Source organism: Opisthorchis viverrini (genome assembly GCF_000715545.1).
Source record: "Opisthorchis viverrini unplaced genomic scaffold opera_v5_22, whole genome shotgun sequence".
In the NCBI taxonomy this organism is placed as follows: domain Eukaryota; kingdom Metazoa; phylum Platyhelminthes; class Trematoda; order Opisthorchiida; family Opisthorchiidae; genus Opisthorchis; species Opisthorchis viverrini.
The window spans coordinates 2,019,898-2,043,527 of NW_008751678.1; the positions used below are offsets into that span (position 1 = coordinate 2,019,898).

At 40.3% G+C, this 23,630-nt stretch overlaps 2 protein-coding genes across 2 annotated transcripts in view; both read left to right on the forward strand.

Annotated features, from left to right (window-relative positions):
- The window catches only part of T265_01984 (hypothetical protein), a gene marked incomplete at both ends in the record, with an annotated part of 26,973 nt that extends 8,823 nt beyond the window's left edge, over positions 1–18,150 (forward strand). The window contains 3 exons of the mRNA XM_009166122.1: positions 4,751–4,871; positions 6,132–6,186; positions 18,133–18,150. Coding sequence (XP_009164386.1) covers positions 4,751–4,871; positions 6,132–6,186; positions 18,133–18,150 — 194 coding nt within the window. The remainder of the gene's footprint in view (positions 1–4,750; positions 4,872–6,131; positions 6,187–18,132) is intronic.
- A 305-nt stretch (positions 18,151–18,455) lies between these two features.
- T265_01985 (hypothetical protein) lies at positions 18,456–19,796 on the forward strand (the record flags this gene model as incomplete). Its single annotated transcript, XM_009166123.1, has 1 exon — positions 18,456–19,796. The coding sequence occupies one exon, from the start codon at positions 18,456–18,458 to the stop codon at positions 19,794–19,796; it is 1,341 nt and encodes a 446-aa protein (XP_009164387.1).
- Between the last annotated feature and the right edge of the window lie 3,834 nt (positions 19,797–23,630).

Below are 23,630 nucleotides of genomic sequence, written 5' to 3' on the forward strand. Positions count from 1 at the left end.
TATATATATATATATATAATTGTATTAAAAGCCCTACTGTGAAGAGAAGAGAAAAAGAGTGGGTGAGGGATGGGACCTAGTGCTGGCCTATGTCAAGCATACTGAGGCGCCTACACCTCCAACCGCTCAATCAGACAATCTGAAAAGAAACTGACAGCACGAACGCCACTGACATCGATTAGCCGCCGCTTAGCCCTGAATAAATACCATACCTCCGTCTCGATTATAGTAAATATGTTTCTCCTCCTTATTTATTGTATTGGATTTTTGTACTGGATTTCCGGCACAAACCACATTGTTACCTATGCTTTTACGTACTGTGCTTGCTGAAACCTAAATTGCCTAGTTTGCATATGAGTGTATATTGCCTAGAGAGGGCTTTAAACCAGGTGGAGATTGTGGCATTTGGAGAATGACACTGACCCTAAGAGGTACAATAAAATTACAATTACGAGAGTCAGGCAAATGAATACGAAATTTTACCAAGCAAATAAAAATAAGTGGACAGACAAAAATCTACGAAACTTCACCAGTGAGGATGCATAGTAGGAAAAAATGCAAGAGTGCCTACACATACCTGTGTGCAGTAACTCAAGGCTTTCGGAGCAGAAGGCTTCAGAACTGGAAGATTTAGATAATGAGAAGAGATAAACGTTACTTCACTTACTAGTCTGGTTTTAGGCAAAAAGTGTTTCTTTTTGAACAATATTTAGGGCAAAGAAATACTGTCCATAAAATAGTAATACTTAATAATTAATACCAAATAATTAGTAAAAATCATGGAGTAAAATGTGAGCCAGATTATGATGATTTAAAAAGCAGCAGAAGGTGCACTTATGTTGAAGTTCAGCTCACTGCCTTAATTTCACCGTGGCCCAAATCTTGACTTGCAGTTCTGGGGTTAGGCATATCTGTTGAGCCCTAAAATGGAGAATCCGACAGTGGACTGTCGAAGATTTTTTTACTAATCTTATAATGTTTCACTAAAAGGGAGTGCAGCGAATACCCATGCTACTTATTTATGTTCGCACGCATATGTATTTTACGTTGCACGAAATGGCAACATCAAAGAATCATCTACGCACAACAAAGAAAGTAAATCAAGCTGAGTGGCACCTACTCCCTGAAGGATTATCCTCTAGAATTTTAGGAATTTTGGATTGTGAATATAATATTTTTCTGACAAGGCTGGACAATTGACCTTATTTATTCTATGTCCTTCTGCCTTCAAACAGAATGTTTAGCAGAGTCCATTTTTTTCAAGATTTTGGAGGGCCAGGGTTTTCATTTGGTGTCTAGAGACATTTTTCAACCTGAGACACCAAAGTCCGATCGACTGCTTAGCTCACGAAACCTCTAGCACTAGAAGATGAAATGCGGGTAGGGGAAATTTTCGGGAGGGAGTTTATTTCTGCCTTCAACAGAATGTTTAGCAGAGTCCATTTTTTTCAAGATTTTGGAGGGCCAGGGTTTTCATTTGGTGTCTAGAGACATTTTTCAACCTGAGACACCAAAGTCCGATCGACTGCTTAGCTCACGAAACCTCTAGCACTAGAAGATGAAATGCGGGTAGGGGAAATTTTCGGGAGGGAGTTTATTTTTCACAGCCGCTTAGAAAGTATGCGCTTACACACTCCTTACCGGAATGTCTGTTCGAAATCGTTTTCCATCATTAGGGTATGCCACATATGTTTACCCTGCTACGGAATTTTCAAAATAATGGTTGAAGTGACCGGTGCATGAAACAATTCCCAAGTGTAATTGAGATCAACTTTGACCCAATAAATATCACAACCATCGGATTTCTGTGGTAAAAGACATTCTGAATGGTTCAAATTGCCTGGAAGAAAATGTTGTGGGTTTGTCCAGTCCATAATTTAGTTTCTGGTAGCTGAAGAGCTTCTTCCAGCTTGACTTCGTTCTCCTGAATCAGAATTCAGAAAACAGGAGGCTCCAAATGAGATGTTTTCTATATCCATTGTAGCGGCTACCTGGTATGGCGGTTCATTTCCCGTTTTATGCAACGGGCTTTATTTCACAACGTTTCCGTACCCGTCTTTTGATGCTATATGGGTATCGCTTCGTTTCAAAATAGTTTCGCTTGTCTTTCTGACTGTAACCTGTTGATTGTGACAAGCGTGATGTACATCTAGGGAGGACTTTCACTGTTATCATTTTGAGCAAAGATAGAAGTATTTAAGTTTAATTCTAGAGGAAGCTAGAGGTTGTTATTCTGTCCACAAATTTAAGTCGTTGAGATGGATTTGTATCACTCAGTGTACCACATGTGTTATGATACTGAGACAAGACAGTAAAACATCTTTAGTGTGATGGAAACAGTTCCTTGAAATGCTATAAGTGTGAAGAGCAAAGTAAAAAAATTCAGGGCTAGGATACGATGATCTTTGGTTCCTATTCCTTGAACTTAGCCGATGGGGAGAGGAAAACACACAATGAAATTGTAAGGACTGGACTAGCAGGCAATGATGACAACTCCAAATAATCAAAATGATACTGAAAGAAGCAGGAGGAGGCTTACAATTAGTACATTTTTATGGATGTTCGTCGGTCCAAAAACACGACAAAAACTATTAGATCTTTTTTCATTTCAACGGGGAACCTTTGTCAACTGCTGATGACAACGAGGAGAAACGTGGATAGCAGGGATGAAAGCGATCATGTTAGGGAACTGGTGGCACAGAGCAGAATAAGCTTCACGACATTTGAACAAACCGTGTGAACAATGGAAATACTGGGATCAAATTGCCGTGGGATGGGTTCGATGGGCTTAGTGACGAAAGCCGACGGCGTCAGGTATTGGAGCTTTTTTCTGATAAACCATAGTGACTTGTCTGGTTTTATTTTTTCAAAGTGGTTGAGCACACTAGCCAATAAGCCCGAGAAAAAATCATCTGACGGAAGATGCTCAACGCACCAGTCGAATGTACCCAACGAAACACAACAAGAAGACCAGTTGGATCCGAGAGAATATGTGGTTCACTTAGTCAATAAAAAAAGGAATACAAATTAGCTTTTGAAAACTGTATAGAATCAAACCGGCAATGAGGTATTATCCACTTAAGCGTGGACGGATAATGTCACTTCGAATAACGGCAAAAAGTTCGGAAGTCAATTGTCAAGTTCAGTAAACAGATCAACGGCAACCTCACCAACGACCGAGTTGCCATTTCCTCATTCCGATTATCAAGGCAACGGCAAAGTTGAGCTCAAAGTAAACCAATTCGTAGGTTAAGCCTGTTCGTAGCCGTTCTTGCTTTTCGGTTGCTTTGATCCGCTGATCCAGTCCGTTGTGTTTATCTTGCGTCTATGGAATCGGCTGCTATCTTTGTAGGCTTCTTATCTTTCAGAGTTAATCTTACTTGTCAAGATTATCAGCCTTTGATTAAAGTTAGCATAATAAAATAGATGTCAGTGCTCGAATCAGTTTTGCCGCAGGCATTTTCTAAACCAATCTGTTTTGGCTAATTTGAAGTCACGCTAATTACATGTACATCAAAGAGAAGAGCACTTCACTGAGAAGTGGAAAACAACTTTGGGAAGACAGGGCAATTCGGGAATAGTATTTGTTCATTAGCAAGTTTTTGAGCTTGCGTTCTTAGCTACAAGCGACGTAACTTGGGTTTGCGTTTCGTTAGTACTTCCTCTAAAATACATGTGGTTCAGCATTTTAAAGGCACAGCGTTAGGCGCCCTAGTATCCAGCTCATGAGCATCCCATGGAACATGTTGTCTTACATTTGATGGATATTAGAAAATTCTCCCAATGAAGGCAGTCGAAATTTTCGTCGATCTTATTGAAATAGTCACCTCCGTAATGTGTTGGAATATTGGTAGCTAGGGTGTATTAGTTGGTTGTTGATCAGGTGGCTGTTGATCTGTTCGTCGAGCTTGGCAATTGATTTGCAAACGTTTCGTCACCATTCGAGGAGACATATTCAGTGCGCTGTTGGTTGGTTGACCAAACAACAACCAATCTACATTCGACGAAGAAGTGACCAAGAGGTGGTCATTTGATTTAACTATCACCGCACCCATTCCTTTTTGATAACCGTAAATAGATAGGGAAAAATCAAATTGCTCATCAGATCATTAGACGAGCAATTATATTCTTGTGCGAGACAGTCTGAAAGTTTGATAACATTCTGTTGAAATGAAAAAAAGAAACGTGGTATGTGCTTTGGAAAAAAGTGGTTCAATAACTGCTGACATGTACACGGAGGGGAAAAAATCCATACATAAGTCGTGGCATTTTATACCGCTTCTATTAACATTTCCCTACGACGGGGTCAATCTGCTTTATTCCTACGCCTAATAAAGCATATTTTTGGATTACTGTCCCCAGTGATACAAAGTCAGACCTATTCTGGTTATGGCGTGTTTTATGCTCATACAACCTTACTTTATTTAGGGTTATATCCTTCAAGTGAGCCATCAGTAAAATGCAAAATGGTTTCGTCAGACTGAATGATTCCTGATCTTTTGATCAGCATCGCAAGTGTTCAGAAACTGAATTGCTCCACTGTTAAAGTGAACCAGTGAGCGTGGGATCACCTCAGATCTCCGTAGCATGTAACTCACTGAAAATGTACTTTTTTCAAATAATATATATAGAGAAGTAACTGTTGTGTTATGGTTCAAACCGGTGTAGCATGAATGTTAAAAGAAATTTGGTGCGGCACAGGGAGGAGGAAACGCCAACTTGTCTTTTTTGCCTGTTTTCAAATATCAAGAATCCCCACGAGGAGGCAGCCATACGGAATTCCAGGTACCCATGCTTATCATGAGCGATCACAGAAGTGGAGTTGTTGGAAAACAGCCGTTTGATATGAAAGATCTACCAGAGCCTAACAAGTAAGTTCAGAAGTATAGCCCGCCAAGTTCTCTTTAGTTCCTTGGTTCTGATGTCCGGTGGATCAGTATAAACCAATGTCCCGTTCGGCTGTGTTTTGTTACGTTTATTTTTACGGTTTATAAGCTTATTGCCGAGTTGTCGAGGACGCGGTAAGAACGTGTACGCTAACTCAACCTGGGTAGAGCGGTCAGTTAAATCACATGTAGTTTTCATGTTGGCGTGCCCTTTAGGAGCATGTTTTGTTTGAAACGACAGTATCTGTGCAAAAACGAGCACCCATACAGGTTCAGATTTCTAGAGGAACCTCCGGCTCAAATCCAAAAGCATAGAGATTCATGGCTGCTCCTCCAGATTTTTCAGTGGACAGCATAGGATTGATTGATGACCGATTGACTTTTCGAGTGTGAGAGTGAGAAGTTGACCACAGGACGAAAAATTCAAAAGGTTTTCTACTTTAGCACGTGAAGTTAAATTGACTGGCACTTTTCTACCAGTGAATGGTCAAAAATGTTCCTAACGCCTTCTGATGTGTAAGCAAAGTATTCGAAATCTGAAACTGGGCTTCACGTGATCGCCATATTCATCTGATACACAACAGTTTGCTTTTACAGGGCACAGAATTTTACTCGACGAAATCATTTACTTTTCAAACAATTTCATCCTCAACCTGAGTTCATGTAGAGTGAAAGCAATCTCTATACACTGACGATATCTCCTCTACTCTGGATGCCGTTCTGCAAACCAGTGCAATGCTCAATGAATAATTCATCAGCCACCTGATCATCGAGCAATCAGTTCACCTGAGCTGCCAATGTTTCAATCCACCACGTGTTTCAGTGATTTTATCTGATGCCCTTCACCCAATAAGGTCAGCTGAATTTGGTTTTAAGCCCCATTCGAATCGTACAGTAATATTGAAGCATAATCCTGAATGGAAAAAATAGCAGTGAGCATATACCTTATTAGTTGACAAGTTTTCATAGTGCTGCAGCATCAATCAAATTCGTTTTTGTGCATTTCCATTCAGAAATAGTGTTATCGTGGAACGTATTGGAGCGTAAACTCATCCATTGTTCATGGTACAAAGAGCAACGTAAACGGCATTGTCGACTTCTACTGTAGCCTGAACCTCGAATAGCAGGATTAACATGCAAAAAACTAAAGTAGCTAACATTTATTGAGAATCACTGGAACGGAACCCTAAAACAGGAAAACGGTTTTACCAAGCACATATTTTTTATTTTAATGAAATCTTACAGCGACAAAACCAAACTAGATCAGCAATCAGAGCTATGCAGTGTCTTAAATTATCAGGTAAGTCAAGTAACTATTCTGGACACTACCACAGTTGTAAGGTTTAACAACAACAGTTTTATTTCCCTATTTCACAGATGGGCGTGAAAAAAGTTTCGAGGATTGCAGCGCGTCTTACTTAGCAACGAACAATGAATAAAGATGATATCTTTAATCAAACTAGCCTACTCTATCGCGTCAACCCAAGTGAAAACAATTTTCACCGAGCAGGGCAGCTAATAGCGACTTTCGTTCTTAAAAAGCCGTTCAAATCAGATTGACATCATTGACATTCATTTACCGAAATACCACTACCAGCCTAAAACAGCTTCTTAAAACATGTTCAGGCCATGTAAGTGAACTTTTAACACTTAAAAAGGATGGGTCTAGCGTCGGAAGTACAAAGCAACCTAGAAAGTGGTAAAGAAACGTCGCGGGTGCCATACGTTGTACATTCGTAAAATCCACCTATTTGGTATGTGGTTGGGTACAAAAGTATGTTGGATAACCGCAAGGTACTTAGCCAAAAATGTTTGATCTCTTTTTTCTCTAAGTAGCATGATGTGATTGCCCCGAACTTTGTGAACAACCAACTACCGTAATTCACAATTTGATACGGGACTTCAGTTTCATAAAACATTGTGAAAATAATCCACTATAATAAACAGCTATAGACAGAGTAAATATAAAATATACATAATTTCGGGCAGGTAGTAAAGCATTTCTCCCGTCTTGGATGGCCAAGGGCATTGAATGCTCAGGTATATTCAAAAAATACATTTGACACTTTGAGAAGCACTGCTTCACAGATATCGGACACAAAGGAAGGGATTTCGTGTCTTCCATTGACAAATGAATTTAAATCAAGCTGAATGAAGAGCACTACTTTGCGTGAGTTTCCTCTTACAGTATCACAATGGCAGCCGCCTCATCTCTTTGTTTAGAATCATAAATCCAATAACCGTTTTGAAAGGTATGGCACAGACCCAGAAGAGAGGAATTTGAACGTAGATCACGGAAAGCTCTAAACCGGCCGACGATGGTGCATTTTCCAATCAATCGCCATACATCAGTCTCTAAGGCGAAAAAAGCGCTATCACAGGATCTTTGTTTCTTCCATCACCTGCTATCGCACGTTGCCTTTCCTAATTATGGCCTTCCATGCAACTTCATTATGCAAATTTTTCTTCTAACTGCTCCAAGTGTTCACACTTTGTGTGTATGTTGATAATGCACAGGCCGGAGTTGCCATCTGGTATGTTTCAAGCGAGATAGAGTTCCACGCTCATGAACCCTTCTATCTCACCTTCCGAAGTGAACATTCTTTTTGTTACTCTGTTTGCCAAGCTTAGCAACTGGATTGCAAACGCTTCCTCACTGACCGAGATGGTATTGTCAGTGCACTAGTCCGTCAACCCAGCACTGATGGCATCACCTTTGTGATGAAACGTTTGCAATAAAATTATCAAGTTGGACGAACAGATAAACAACTAACTAGTGCAGCCACTAACATACGTCACTATACTTCTCATTCAATTAACTCCTGTATCTTTATCATTACTGGCTAATCATTTTCGAATAACCCAACCTGTCTTACACAATTCAGGTTCTGTTGCGACGCAAACATTTAGGAAAAAATTGTCTGTTTGCGGTCTCGAGCTCATTTCATAGCTAAATTATACGTCACTAATTACGAATAAACCAAAAGCTGGACTGCCGCTGTCATTTCCGGCTTGTGGTTACTGTGTCTTGGTTCATCTTCTTGGTTTTGGGTAAGAACAAAATTACAGGTGCTATCGATACTCTGTTCTTTACCAGTGGCACACAAAAACATTTTCAGCAAAGGAAAGTTGTCTCTCTTGTCTTAATTTTGACTTTATAGGCTGCCTACTTCTTCTGCCTCATGATTTTTTACTTTTGCCAAGCAAATCATTTACCACCAAACATCCGGGATACCTTAAAAATTTATTCTGATATTTTATTGACGGAAAGCAGCTACAAAGTTGCTGAAAACTCTCTGACGGCCCACAACAAGCTTCTGTCCTACATGATGGTCCCAAGATGGGTGAACTTGGTTGTGCAATGTCGCTAATGTTCAAAGGAGCAAATCACCAAGATAAGTGGAACTGTTAAAGTAGAAAGACTGAAGGATTCAATTTTACGTGACTTAGACTGGTTCACATTGTTTGTAGATTAAGGTCCAAACAGCCTCCGACTAGACAGAGGCAATTTTAGAAGGATATAGCCGCCAAATTATCTGCATCTTGTTCGCGTTCGTCAAGCCTGCAGTTACCATGTGGAAATGCTTATAGCGGTTGCCAAAAATGCAATTGCTCTTAAGGCATGATTAAATTCCTGCAAGTCATTCATTGCTTATTGTAATACTAGTATAACTCTTGACACTGAGGTCATACCAACTGAACATGGACAAATATACCGACTACTATTTTTATGTTAGCCCAATTGATGTTTGGTATAAACGGAATGTAAACATCATTTAAGCCGGGATTTGTGGAGCGACCTTAAAGTGGGTTCTGTTCCAAGGAAAAATCATTTCATGACACTGTACGGTAGGATTTCAGGTTCGGTTCAGCCTCGAAACGATTAGGGTGTTTTACGGCCTCGAAAAACAGTGGTGGCTTCCGTCACCAGAATGTTGGACTGGCACTAATATCATCGTAAAAAAACTGTAAAATTCAGGAAGACAGGTAGTTGTGTCTCAAAGACGTGCCCGTTTAAGTTAATGGCATTCATCCAAGTATTGTGAGTAACTCGAATGTACGCCTGGTTGACTTATAAAAGAACAACGAAATGGCTTCGCAAATGATCAACTAAATATGCCACGTTTTATATAGAATTTGTTGACAAGAAATTAAAGCGGAAACCCGAACACGCACTGACCAAGCTACATCGACGCATTTTTGTAGTGTTTTGTTATTGCAAGTAGCAAATGAACTTCCCGGTGAGCAGCACATACCATTATTTTCCTCAGTCTGTTGTGTACATTCGTTCCCTTTTTCACATGAGTGGCTATATTTGGTCACACCCAAACCTTTTTGTACCCATGGTCATCCCACTACCTTCTAACTCTTTGCTCATGCGCAAAAATTACATGAGCAATTTTATCAGGCAGTACGTGACAAAAACGGATATATAGTTTTTGTGAACGAACAGCTATTTTGTTTTCCTCAATAGTGAAAGATGCTCGTGCATGATAAGTTGCGTGCTATCGTCAAGGAGCGGCGTGATTAAGGTACTAATTGTACGGTTAGTGAAGCTCTTTTTCCTTTGAACTGAACGTAACGCAGCATCGTGCGTTTCACAAATACAGAATAATGCAGGTATCAGATGTCGGTAATCAAAGCTGCTTCATGTGTGTCATAGGAAAGGGAAAAAGTCGAAACATTTTTTGTGACAATATGAAACAAGACAGTGGAAAAAGCTCGTTCTTTCGCAAGAGGGCAGGTTTACACACACAGGATTCAATTATGGATGGCTCCTGACTAGTTGCCCAACGGTGATGTAACGTTTAACGTTGGCTTCCGGTTATGCCACCTGTTTCTTATGATAATGTGATTACTTATGGCGCTTTAATTCCGGGTTAAATGTGATTTAACGGAATATTATTAGGGTTTTTTGTTGATGTTTTGTCTGAAGATTAGTTCTGAAGTTATTGGGAACAGTCCGATTACAGTGAGCGGTAAAAAGTACTCGCAAGGTTGAAATTCACGGTTCCAGGTTTTGCATTATCTGAACATGTAGTTTTGATTTATAGCGCCTAGTTCAAACAGAAGTAGAATCGACTGAAAGTTATGAATTTTGCCTTTTATTATGACTACTCTCAACCGTTTCAATATCAGATTATCTGAGTATGATGATAGCCAACGAAACTGACTAACCAAAAATCAGCATTTAGTTTGTACTTAATTGAGTTGTCAGATTCACGGGTGGCTACTGTTTCGAGGCCATCATCCACTGCTTTATTATCGGTATTTGAGGGGTGAACTTTGATTTTCGGGTACCTGTAATGTCCATGTTGCTTATTGTTTTTCTAGAAAAAATCATTAATAGCTTATTATTCCAGGTGAACCTAACGTTGATCGTTTTCAAAGGGATGTGATTACCCCAATACGAGTTTGGCTTTCGAAGCAAATTTTTGCACTTTCAATGTTGGAATCGCTTTGCGGATTTATTCTTTCGTGTAGGCAGCCTCTCTGCCCGTATAGCATTGCAACTAAACATGGAATGATAATCCAGCTGGCCTCATTCTAACGTCATAAAATTTCTTTTTTGTCCTGATTATTTTCAGCTTTGTTGCCAAAGAAACATTTGCTTCTTAAAGTGGGGTACATTTGCAAAGTTTTGTACCAAACATTTCACCACACAATTGATTCGTATCCTACGGGGTGGCCAGAAGTGAACTTTATTCTGCTGAAGTTCTGTTAGAAAGGCACGTGCCCCAGAGACTCATCACTCAGTCATCCATGTGATGAACTTTATTCTTAATGACGCTCCCCGTAATTGAATCCTTCAAATGAAATTAGGAGTGGTCAGTAACAATTAAAAACCACTCACCAACATCTTTTGAAATATGTCCATCTTACAAGTCGTGAAAACCCAGTAGACAAAACCGGCTTTGATTCGGTCTAATCAGTCTATGCTGGCCAAAGTTTTCTCCCTTTGAAAGTAAGGTTAACTTTTACGAACTCTTGTTTGGCAACGAACCACACATAGAAAACCTGTTCGTTTTAAACTAACGGTAAACTTTCGCAAATGAATAAAAACAAACCTGGTCAGCAGTGCTCTTGGGAACACTTCATAGTAGCGCCATTCCGATCCCTATGGGGTTATTAGCTAGAGAGTGTTATTATTGTGTGTGGTTCCAGAATAGTTAGGACGCGCTGGTATATACTTGGAGAGACTCCACTTGTCCGAACTTAAGGCGTTAATGTTTAAATCGTGTGTGTTCAGGTTGAACAAACGCTAAAGTGGACATTGCTTGTAGACGTCGGATTATTTTCAAATTCTGACCCTGGATCACATATGATTTACAATATAAGGGCGTGGTGAGCTGTAGCGATGATACGTAGCACGTGTTCTAAAAGACGTATGGTCTTCTTCTGAGAAGAAACGGATTTCGGGAGTGGTTCGTAGTCGAATGCGTAGAAGACTGAAACCACAATTCTCACTGCTGAGGACCATACCAAAATGGAAACCATGAACAGTAAAATAATAGTAAATATTAACTGTCGCAGTGTGAACGATTAGTTGCCGTAAAATTGAACCTTTTTAGAATAAGTGGAGAATATTTTGCAGTAACTTGATTAAAAAATCCCATTGGCTGACGATGTTCGTCAACTCCTAAGGAAGTGCGACAAGTTCTTTTTTCAGGATGATTTTATTTACTTGGATGGATTGGCTTTCCGTTTAGTTTGAAATGCCATTGGACACAGATACCTTAAAGAGGGCTAAAGTAAGTTAAAACACAGCAAATGTATTTCGAAACCGAAGTAGCGCAACTATTCATGTTCAGTAAGAAGACCATAAAAACTGAATCAGCTACCCTGATTTTGAACTAAATGTCAACCAAAAAGTGTTTGAAACGATTTCAGTGGGTCGGAATGTAATTTATCTGGAACAACTGGTCCATGAATCTTGGTCACACACACATTCTACAGTGAATAAAAAGTAAGACCGGAATGAAGTCTTCCTGCACTCCTCAAGGTTCAAAAAATGATATTAAGATCAGAACACAGCAGACCTGCCTTTGAAGTTAAGTAGGGGGGGGAGTTTTAACCAAAAGTAGTGAATTTCGGCATAAACGGAACTCAATTTAGTGCAACGGCCAGTAGTCATTAATTACACAGTGTAACACACCAATAATCTTCACCAATGATCTTCAACGTACGGGCAGACCGTGAGTAATCTCAAGGCAAGATATTAGCCTTCTCCAGATCAATGGACAGATGAATTGATTGGAGGGAAATGCAAAATACTAGCAGGCGGGAAATGGCATTAAATATCCAAAAGTTTCACCCATCCTAATGTGCGATGAGATATAAGCCCTCAAATACATAGAAAAAAGCATGGTACAAATAATGAAAAAAATGAGGCCATCGCCTATGAATGCTCCCCGTGCAACTGGGCGTTGGATTCCCCGTAACCTAGCAGAAGGCATGAATGGACACGGTTAATTCCTCTTACTTTGTTCATATGCTTTTTCCCAGTTAGTTCTCACTAGACTCAGAATGCTTGTGTAAAATGAGTAGCACGCAGTCTATTACCTGAAATGCGAAAAATATGAGTTAGCCAGAGCGGCTGGTTTAGTTGTACTGCTTAATTAAGTGAGTGAAAGTTTGATATGTACCTCACAACCATCCTTCAAGTTTGAGCTTACACGGCCTTCTTTCGTAAGAGTCAATGGTCAAGGTACTTGAATCCTTCAGTCGAAATGGGAGTTAAACAATAAAATGCTTCCGTCGTCAATCAGAAATGCTAATGAAGAACCTTGACGAGCACCACATATATTTAACTAAAAGAATATTTATCGTAGGCCCGCGTGCACCCGCGGGTGTCAAAAATAACGAACATAGACATGTGATGGATACCTCTGGCACATATCAAGGAAATTATTCACCACGAATTAGTAAGATTAAGTCAACTGCTGTCTTTAAGTATAATGCTACGATTATTGTTGATTTTTTCATGCGTGAAGGTTTGTGAAAGTTTTGTTGAAGCGGGAAGACGCACTAGGTGCCTCCGCACTCAAACCAGGCTTTATTCGGCTTGCAAGATGTTGTCACACTCGTATGTCTATGTAGCGAAACTTCGGTTAGCAGATTGAAAACGATACCGTGATGATTTATTCATTCGGTCCATTTTTTAATTTGCAAGGACAGCTGAGAAATAATATCCTTGAGGCTATTTCATCATTTTCTCAGGGATGCGTGTAGTTTGTGAAAAAGGCTTTTTCTTCTACTCTTACACCAAACAAAAGGTTGATTATGTAAACCGAATCCTTTCTTCATTTTATAGGAGCTGATTTCGCGACAAATTCCATCTCAATTTGGAGCTTAGTGATTATGTCACAAGAAAAACACCCTCCGTATGTTTTGTCAGTTTGGATGCCGGAGGTCAGCTAGGTGTTCTTTGTGCTCACTGAACCAAATGACAAGACCAGGTGTAGTTTAAGGATTAGTCGTTTTCTGTGAGAATTTGTCTCATCAACAGTTTGCCCGGTTTGGTTTCACTGATAAGTCGGAACATTTCGGAGCGTCCCTAGAGATTATTGCTTTTTTCACTCACCCACCTGTTTTTTTTCCGATATTCCACTTCATGATCTTTCAGATCAACTACAAACTCACAAAATTAGCTTTAAAATGAACCTCATTAAATTATTTGAAACATTTTTGTACACAACTCCTTTGATGTTAAAAGTGTAGTGTTCTGCAGTTCAGAGTGATCACGGATATCGGCCTTAAAAATGTAACCTAAGACTGCCTGAGTAATTTGATTACCCACATACCTCTGGTTTATAGTCAGGCGCTAAGATATTCTTGAAATGTATGTCTTTAGTGCACAAAATGATTCGATAAGTAGCATGATATTTCTTGGTTGTTTCGTGCCTCCATTAAAACGTACGAAATTTTCATCAAACTTGTCCAGACAAAAGCCTGTTATTGACTCCAGTGAGTGGGTACATTCTAGTTGGAGCAGCCATTCCAGAATTTCACCGTCACTACCGTTCGTCAAGTTAACTTGCCAGGCCAAATAAAACTGAGTGGTTTATCTGCGCTCAAGCGGAAGTTTAGTCTATTCAGCATCTGGGAATTAGGCAAGTCTGACGTGTTGTCTTCCGGTTAAAACCAGTCGGCTGTTACTTGAAAACGAACGGCAGTTGAGTAGATTCCACCAGTAGAGTCATACACTGCGTTCTGTTCGCATTATTACCAAAAGGAAGGACGGAGAAAAATGATTAAGCTAATACACTCATTTGCATATCTTTATCTCGAACGTCGTAACAACTGAAACATCAGGCGGCCTTTGTTCAGCATATTCTATTGGAGGATATCTTAAACGAGAGATTCAGATGAGTCTCCCGTAAAAAGCAAATTGATTTGCAAGTGAGTGTATTTGTCGGCATTAGTCCAATTTATGTTCAAGTGGGACATAAGTTTGATGGAAACTCGGGGGTTGCACTGACATGACGAGCCACAAGAAGGGCGAAACCGGTCGTGGGCTCTCGACGAGTTTTCAGTAACGTGTGAATAGTCTCCTCTGTGAAGGTGAAATATCTACATTGAATTTCCGTGTTGATGGGCAGGCTGCGATTTGAGCTATACTTGAGTTTCTAGTTCATTGGCACTGAAGGTGTCAAGCGGCCCCCACTTTCCAACCGATGAGTGTATGATAGTGGACAGAGAATTGAGTTCCTGCAAAATCCAGTGATACCAGTCAGTTGTAGGCAGTGGCGGAACACACTTGCATTGCGTTGAAATATTTGATCCAGCTAACAACATGTGGCGCTAGCCGGTGTAGTAATGGCGAAGAAAGTCAACTCTGGAACAAGCTCATAATATTCGAGAAGTTAAAGCTCTAATAGGTCAAACTTAATGATAAGGAAGGTTCCCACTTTGGCGGTTAGCCGGTAGCTCTCCCGGTAGCTCCCAAATAAAACTAAAACGCTGTAGAAAATAGCGTTAAAGCTGAACTGTCTTTTATTTACCTCATCGAAACCGATTGACTCATTTTAGCAATTTAACTGACAAGGACGTCTATCGTATTTCACCATTCTTTTTTATCTCTTATAATTGGATTATTCGTTATATCAATGCGTTCGACCATTCTATCATTCTTGACACTTTGAATGTTTTTCTCTTTAACTTATTTGTTTGCCATCTGGTTAGACAACATGACAGGAAAATTGACAGACACCTTCTTTAGAGTGGTTGATTAAAACCGCTTAGGCATGTTCGAAAGTTTGTCAGCTGCATGTCATCTGGTGTGACAAGGTGCCATCAGGGCCGGCTGATGATACACAGTAATGTTCAGAGTAAAAACTGCGTACAAAACGGGCAGCGCAAATCCACATACCTATCAGTGGTTGACGGTCTGTTATCGTGTTTGGCCTGTGGTGTGTATAGGCCTCCTTGATCCACATTTGGAGGTAAAGCATAAAAATACGGAAGCATACTAAAGTCACAGGATAGATGCAGAACTTTATCGGAAGTTTGTACTCAAATTTCATTAGGATAGAGGATGTATTACAACTACTTGTCATAAGCGAAATATTACACAACTATCTGTGACAACCGTACCCTTATATCCGAAGTTATATCATAACCGATAGGCTTCACAGAAGGTTATGACGGACATTATTGTATTGAAAGCTTAAGAGTTAACTTGAACATCCACTGACATTTCACAAACTCCGTTGAATGGTCCTGCCGCTAATCCTGAAGACGTCTTGATCAAACTGATGTCTTTCGTAACTGCGTTTTGATTATAAATGAGCGACGCCTTTTCAGTGGTTCATTTCGTGCTTAATATTGCAAGAAAGTTAAATATCCTCCTACCTACTTGCCATTGGATAGGTTTTTTATGGAAACATTTTTTGGGATGTGACAGAAGTCGATAAACTCAATGATAAAAGAGCATACACATGTTATAAGCCACGCTGTAATTCCAGATAATCGACCAAACACTCAGTGTCCTGAAAAAAAGACCGAGACTAAGTACTAATCTTTCAACGGAACAGATAACACAATGTGGTTCACTGATGTTCTCTTAGAGGGATCCACAAGTGCCGATTAGTTAATCCAGAACGGACACCCCGAGGTTAGTAAAGTTAGATACATTTATAGGTGGGCTCATGAAAGTTATGTTCAGGTTGATGGAACAAGAAAGGAAATAAAGCAGCATTAAATTACTAGCCAGGGTCCAATTGGACCATCCGAGTAGGCGATCGATGTTGCAGAAATAGGATCAGTAAATGAAAATCAAACGGTCACAATATTTGGGAATCAACAAGCCACAAGGACAAGGGTTGAGGTTTAATACTGAGTAGGAAAAAATGTATGCGGGAGAAGTCAAAAGGCGCGTTCATCTATCAGCATTATCCATATTGTAAATGCGTGAGTACTTTACTATTAGAGGCACGTCGACAAAAAATGGATATTAGCTATCATGTGGAGAGATTAAATGCCCATTTTCGCAAGTTACCAAGTCCTATAGCACTAATCAGCAGATGACCTCTACGGTAATTTGTTCTTTAAGATTCAAGTTCATAAAACCAATTTGCCTGGATAACTTTTATTGCACTCAGTAGACAGCCGAACGTCAGAATGTAAAAGAGTCGATAATTTATAAAATGAGTGATAACGGAATCCAACGCTAAATGATAATCAATCAGAGAAAACCGATGGACTGTGTGTGTATGTATGTATGTAATACTTTATGGGTGGATGCAAGGTTGTGGGCATGGAATTCCAGGTTCAGTCGACAGAAAAAAGAAGCTCTAGCCAGACGGAGCCAACAACAGGGAAGAGAAAAGACGAATGAAAGCTCTACGGACTAAATTCCTGGCCATTTTTTTATAGAATTACCGACAGCAAAAAAGCTTGGTTCCACTTTAAGTTGCAGTAGAATGTGTAAGCCGTCGTTGATGGAAGTTAATCTAGGGATGAGTCCAGCGTTGTTAGTTTGAACAATAAAATTAACGCAGGGGTTTTAGCATAAAAACCACGAGTTTACTTGGTAAGAAGAAAAAGAATAATGAGAACTGGCTACATTTTCGAATAAAGCGATTTGGATACCAAATGTTACCAAAACAATGCGTGGGCGTGGTTTTCCATATTGATTCAAAAATAAAACTACTTAATCCAGTAATATCGAATTTCCAAACTTTTGAATTCCTCTACAGAGTGAAACGAACCGGAAGTGCTTACAAGCGCATGGACTATACCAGAAAGATTTTGTTCTTCTATAGAGAAAAATGTCGGTAGCTCAGGTGGCGTAGATGGTTGACGGCTTGTTTGCTGAGCTGGGCAATTTGATTGCAAACGTTTCACCACCAATCGAGGTGACATCATCAGTGCGCTATTGGGGAGCGTAATGGTTGTGCCACAACCACTAATCCACCGCCACGCTCACTTGATTGGTGATGAAAAATTTGCAATCAAATTGCCCAGCCAAACCAACGAACAGGATTTTGATCAAAGGACTATCCCACTTCATTGACAAGATAGATGATCGGAACCGCAATCGCAATTTTTGCTGATTTTGTTAACGCATCTTTCAAACGTCATTTTTTTATAGCTTTTTATGACAGTCTTGTAAACGGTACAACTTCAGCACTACTGCCCAAGTGAATCTTTGAAGAAAAACCCATTCAGCTAGGTGTCAGGTAAATGATAGAAATATATATTTTTGGAATGTGCCCGGTATGGTTTTATAATTCTGCGCAGCTTTATAAGAAAATTCGGCCTCTCAGTAATCGGCCACCGCTTACTAGTTGCTTTATCTCCAAGATTGTTCTTCCAGCAGGATACATGCGGTTTTTATCAAATGCACTTAACAAAACAGGCCATGTGACAAACGTTGAACTACCTTTCCATGACGTGTTTTTTGGGTGGCTATATTGCATACGGCTATCCAAATTGATTTCTTCGCACACGAGTTTGTAGGAAATTATGTCATGACAACTGTAGTGTCTGGAAGAAAGGGAGTTTGTTTCTGTCAACAAAGAATGATACAAAGCGGTGTATACTTCAAATCTGTTCGAAGCTGAACGAGCTCCGTGGTAGAATTTCAATCCAATAGACTTGTGTTGAACCCTTATTGCAGTCGTATGTTCAGTCAGTTATGAAGACACCTTATTTCTGTGTCACTTTTCCTGTTATTCCAAAGCCAGCAAACACAATCCTTTATTTGATTTGGTGATATTAGCTATTTTTTTATTTTTCAAAGGACTACGTTCAACTCTAATGTGATCAGACGAACCGGAGCTGACAGAAAATAGATAGAAGTATGGAATATAAGCCGTCAACAAACTGTTCACTCATTTTGGATTTCCCGGTCTGCATACCCAGTAATAGGCTCGTGAAGTCAATTCACATCAACCGTTATTCCGATTGGGCAATGGCCAAGGAACTCTCCTATTGGTCAAGCCACAGAATAGTTGCCCAAAATCTGGCTTACTGTAATTTGGAGTTCCTGTCAGCAGGGTCTATCATGACCTGTTTAGAAACACTTCGTTTTATTTGTGTCAAACGAAGAAATTCGCCTTTTAAATGAATCAGTCTCTCCCATTATGCATGGACTTCCAACTTTGGAACGATTCTGTCAATACGTCGGTGGCTATCAATCAAGACTGGTTAGCTTGGTTTGGTGTATCATTTGGGAAACTTCATGGTCCACTTAGTCTTGCAGTTTGCGCATTCGGAATATCCACAAATCTGACCAACATTGTCGTGCTAACCCGCCCAGCTCTAGCGAACTCTGCTACAAACCAGTTGTTGCTATGTTTGGCCGTGGCCGACCTGATAACAATGTTAATCTACGTCCCCGGATTGTGTCACTTCTACATTGCCCAACCTACTCCTATGAAAAGTCCTATCTATAGCCCCTCAAAAAGCTGGGTGACCTACCAGACTGGGGCAGCGAGTGGGGTTATTGTGTTTCATTCTGTTGCAATTTGGATCACAGTTATACTTGCGGTTTTCCGATACATACACATCGGGTTTCCGTCAGTGGGGCCTCGAATTGCTACCAAACGTCGTGCAATGACTTCAGTCTTTATAGCCATCGTGATTTGTTTTGTCATAGTCATTCCAAATACCTTGATCAACTATGTGGATTCATGTCTAGGACCCGGTGACAATATTCAACGTCTACGTGTCTATTATTTTGTTAACGTTCCTAGCCTGGACGAATCAACCGAATCCTGTTGGAAACAGTTTCACACGCAATGTATGCTTGTGTTCAACTTCTGGTCACAAGCAACCGTATACAAAATCTTACCCTGTTTTCTCTTAGCCACCCTTACTGTGTTGCTCATATACGAATTACGCTTGGCGACAAGGCGCCGTAAAAAGCTACATTGTCTCCGAGAAAGAACTCATGGCCAAACTCTTTTGTCAGACTGCCAGAGACCTCAGATGCCCCAGAGCAAGAGGAATGATGAACGCAACCAGCAGTACAATGAAAATCGTACCACGTCGCTTTTGTTAACAATTCTTATATTCTTCCTTGTTGTTGAAATGCCACAAGGTGTCCTTGTGATATGTCTCCATCTAATCCCAGATTTCTATGAACGAGTCTACCGCCACTTGGGCGACTTCATTGACTTTACTACCTTAGTAAACGAAGCGATAAACTTTGTCATCTACACAACCATGTCTCAACAATTTCGGTTGACATTCTGTAAGGTGTTTTACATAAAAAGAATAAAATGTTGGACGGCTGGAAACTCCAGTCGACATGCCCCAGTTTCTTCTGCGGTGAACCGAGCAAAAGCCGGTGAGAATGCAAAAAGTGAATGTCTTGTGATTGGTGCTCACGATCCTTATACTTCATCTGCGGTTCCATGCAGACTGACAGAGACGTCCGTCGCTGCAAATATGGTCAACTAGCCGGACGGATCACATTTATTCTGTGCGCGGTAAAACCGGACATTTTCAGATTCCGTTCACTCAGCCAATAAATTTATAATGATATTTTCATGTGTATTCTGTTTGTCCGTTAAATGGAAAATGAAGTTGCGGAAAAAGCTGATGCTTATCGTGAGTTATGGGGCTGTGCCTGATTGCACTGCCTCTAAATTAAGCTCGAATGTGAATCCCCTGCAAACAACTGATTGGTTTGAAGTGAGTAAAATTTTACCAACTTCCATGAAGGTCAAGTTACTCGTTATCGGCTTTAGTCGCCTGCTAGATCCCTCTGGGTTTTCACATGTTCGATTGATTGAAAAGACCAACACAGTACATTGTAGAGTGAAACAGGAAGTTAGCCATTTTGCATAAGAATATTGACTAACGTGGTCACGTGAATAATTTGTCTCTATCGGGAATCGCAAGGTAGGCACGATCGATTGTCGTGACTGATGAGATTTAGGTCACTAATTTCAACTCGTTGTGTTCAAACTTGACCAGGTTATGCCTGCTAGTAATTTGGGTGGATAGTTAAGTCACCTAACAAGCATCGCGTTTCGTCTCCTCCGCTACATCAGGGGGGCCAAAGTTGTGAAGTCCAAGATTATTAGATTACTAGATTCAAAGGTCAAAGTTGACCTAGTGATTAAGGTATAAAGTGCAACAGCTATGTCCCGCTCCAGTCTGGTTGGATCGTTTGTGAGCATCATCTGAGTTTATTTGCTTAATTGGCTCCTGGCTGGATTATTGTAAGCGCAGTTGAACTCAATACAATGGTTTTTATACACGGATAGTCTATGGGCTAATCACAGAGCAAATGCCTAAATAAACAAATGTCACTAACGAGGTTCTTTCATTAGCTCGTATAAACGTCTGGTGAGACGCACTCATTTGAGAATGACTTTGGTAGTAACGAAAAGATCCTCTGTGTTATTCTTTATTTGTGTGGTGAAAAGTCGGGGAGTACGTCTTCACGAGGAATGTGTGGGAGGACTAGCCGACCCCCAGCTATTCTCGATTGTTGAGCAACCTTATACCGCGAAATCGGTGGCATAGCATGAGACCAAAATGAAAGATGACACGCACGGCTATAAGTCTATTATTTACTAGTTGAATAAATTTCAGCTGCTCAAATTTAGTTTGCTGGGACTATTAGATAAACCGCCAGGTGATGGCTTTCACATAAAACCACCTGAAAATAAAGTGCTGCTTCTGAGTGCCACTTTCGCAAACAGATCTAATAACTATTTTCAAGTAATTATCAGGCTTTTTCATGAGCCTGAGTCATTTGTTGGCCCAGTATACTGTGCATTCCTCCCTGAGCAAATACTATTACTGCTGGTATGCTCCGCTCCACTGAGAAGGAGCAGTCTACATGAGATTTACTAGGTCTACCATCTGTATTTTGCACATTTTTGGAAGCTTATGATAGTTGATACCAAGCGTTGTCTTATATTTTGGATTAAAAGTTGGCTTTACAAGGACAAAACCCTGTTTTGAGTAATCTCGCATGCCAAACAAAATTTCGGCAATTTTTCATACCAGAGCAAATGGCTAAGCGTTGGGAAGCATCAGCTAGCTAATTCACGACCATGGTGTCAAAAACATGCGGGATCACGCTGATGTGACTTTTGCTTCTGGTATGGGAAGTGTGTGGTTACGAAGTAACTTTAACAATAACAGTCGCTTCTGAAGTGCTCGTGATTGCGTATCGTTTGGCAGTAATATTATTACATCCAGCCCCTGGAAGGATGAAAATTCATCTGCATCACGTGAGCTGTGAGCGTAAGAGTTTTTTATGCGAGTAATGTGTCATTGAACACATCCAACACAACTGTGTGATACAAGTCAGGAAATCCACCCCAAATTCCCCAAGATAGTATGACTTCCAAATATTGTCAAGGAACCATTTACGTGATGTGTTGGGGAGGCAAAAGTCGTCTTGACTAAATGAATAATTGCTTCTGGTACATGGCACTGTGGGACCATCCATTTTTCTCAACCGAAACCTGTTTCACAGTCCTTTTTTGTCTTAGTCTCCCTCCATACGTTGGTCTCATCGTTGTGTGTGGAACGTGAACGACTGACGATAGTGGAAGAAGTGTTCTCATCTCAGCATTTATTTTTATCGCAATGGAAATAAGAGGAAAAAATGTACGGCCGAAACTCTACCCGAAATTAATCACTGTTTGTCAGGATATCTACACAATCATCGAGTGGAGCAAGTGGAAAAGGGACGAAATGCTTCAGCATTGCAAGCCATTTTACTGTATGATTCCAGCCCCGAAAATGAGCTTAGTTTGCCTGTTAGAGAATCATGAGTCTAGCACTACAATGGACACTGTTTGGACTACTAGCGATTTGAAACTTCGTTGCTCAGACAAGTGACTGACAATTTCTGATTGAACCTTTGGGAATCTTGCCTACAAGCACTATTGACAAAACCCACGGAAAGTTGTTCTCATCAGACGTTGTAATCAACATGTTTCACTTTTTGTTTTGTTCCTCGCGTTCTTCTACCAGAATGCCCTTCCATCATCTTTTTCACTGTTCTCAACAACGTGGTGTTGTGGATTCAGTGGTGGAGTAGACCATATGACATGTTTTAGTCTATCTGAATGCCGCATTAATTATCTGAAATTGTAGGATTACCCGTGGTCACCAAGAAATGCTCACTTTCGATGTCTTCTAAATTTTTTTGAATAACTGACGATATGGCAATATGGTGGAGTTTATGAATGAAGTTGGTGTGTGGCCCACTTTCCCATGATTNATCTGAAATTGTAGGATTACCCGTGGTCACCAAGAAATTCTCACTTTCGATGTCTTCTAAATTTTTTTGAATAACTGACGATATGGCAATATGGTGGAGTTTATGAATGAAGTTGGTGTGTGGCCCACTTTCCCATGATTCGCACAACCATCCGGATGCTCTGTGTATAGGAGTCACAATAGGCAATCCATCAACTGCTAAAAACTATTCGACAGCACGCGACTGGTTTCCACCTCATTGGGCTTACAAGATGGGTGCAGTTACCGCGTTTTAGTCAACCGCCGTGTGTTCTACTTAAACCCAAACTGTACGCAGTTTTGGAAATCCGCTCAGCCGCAAACTAATTTTTCTTGAAGGAGAAAATATATCATAAGCTAGGGTAACATAAGATAGGATCCAGAAAAAAGCAAATTTGTTGGCAAATTAGTTCATTTTTTAGTTTGTTTTTCCATCGTAAGTACTTTTTAAAGATGTCACATGAATGTAAACTAAACGTGCTAACGTGAACCTATGGTATTGTTGTTCGCTATGGGTTTGAAGCCAGGGCTTTCTAAGTGAAAACATTTATGGAAAAATTAAGGTTAAAACTCACAGCAGTACTGTAAACCAGCTGCGGGTGCAAAAGCCGCTCTGTGAGGCCAGCGAGTTTAAGGATGAGAGGTCGTATACTTGATTTAGCACCGGCAATTTTACAGAGACTGTGATCAGATTTAGTATGATGTATGTACCAGAAGTATGCCCCGGGCAACAAACACCTCTTTTGAGTTATTAAATTATGAACGAAGGTTCCAGACAGACCGAAGAAGCATCTCACTTCTTGACTAAGCTTGAATTAGTTTTAGAAGCTCTCTCAGTCTCATTAGGTTAGTCGGTAAATTGTGCATCGTACCGAACTAAGCGTCAATAATAAGAATTATGAAGTGACTGCCTTAAGTTTTTGTCATCGTTGCCTTTAATTTTAGAACCAAGTTGCGGTTGTCAGACGTTCGTTTTTCTTCCAGAAATAAGTACGTGGAACCAGGAAATCCAGACTCGAGTATCCA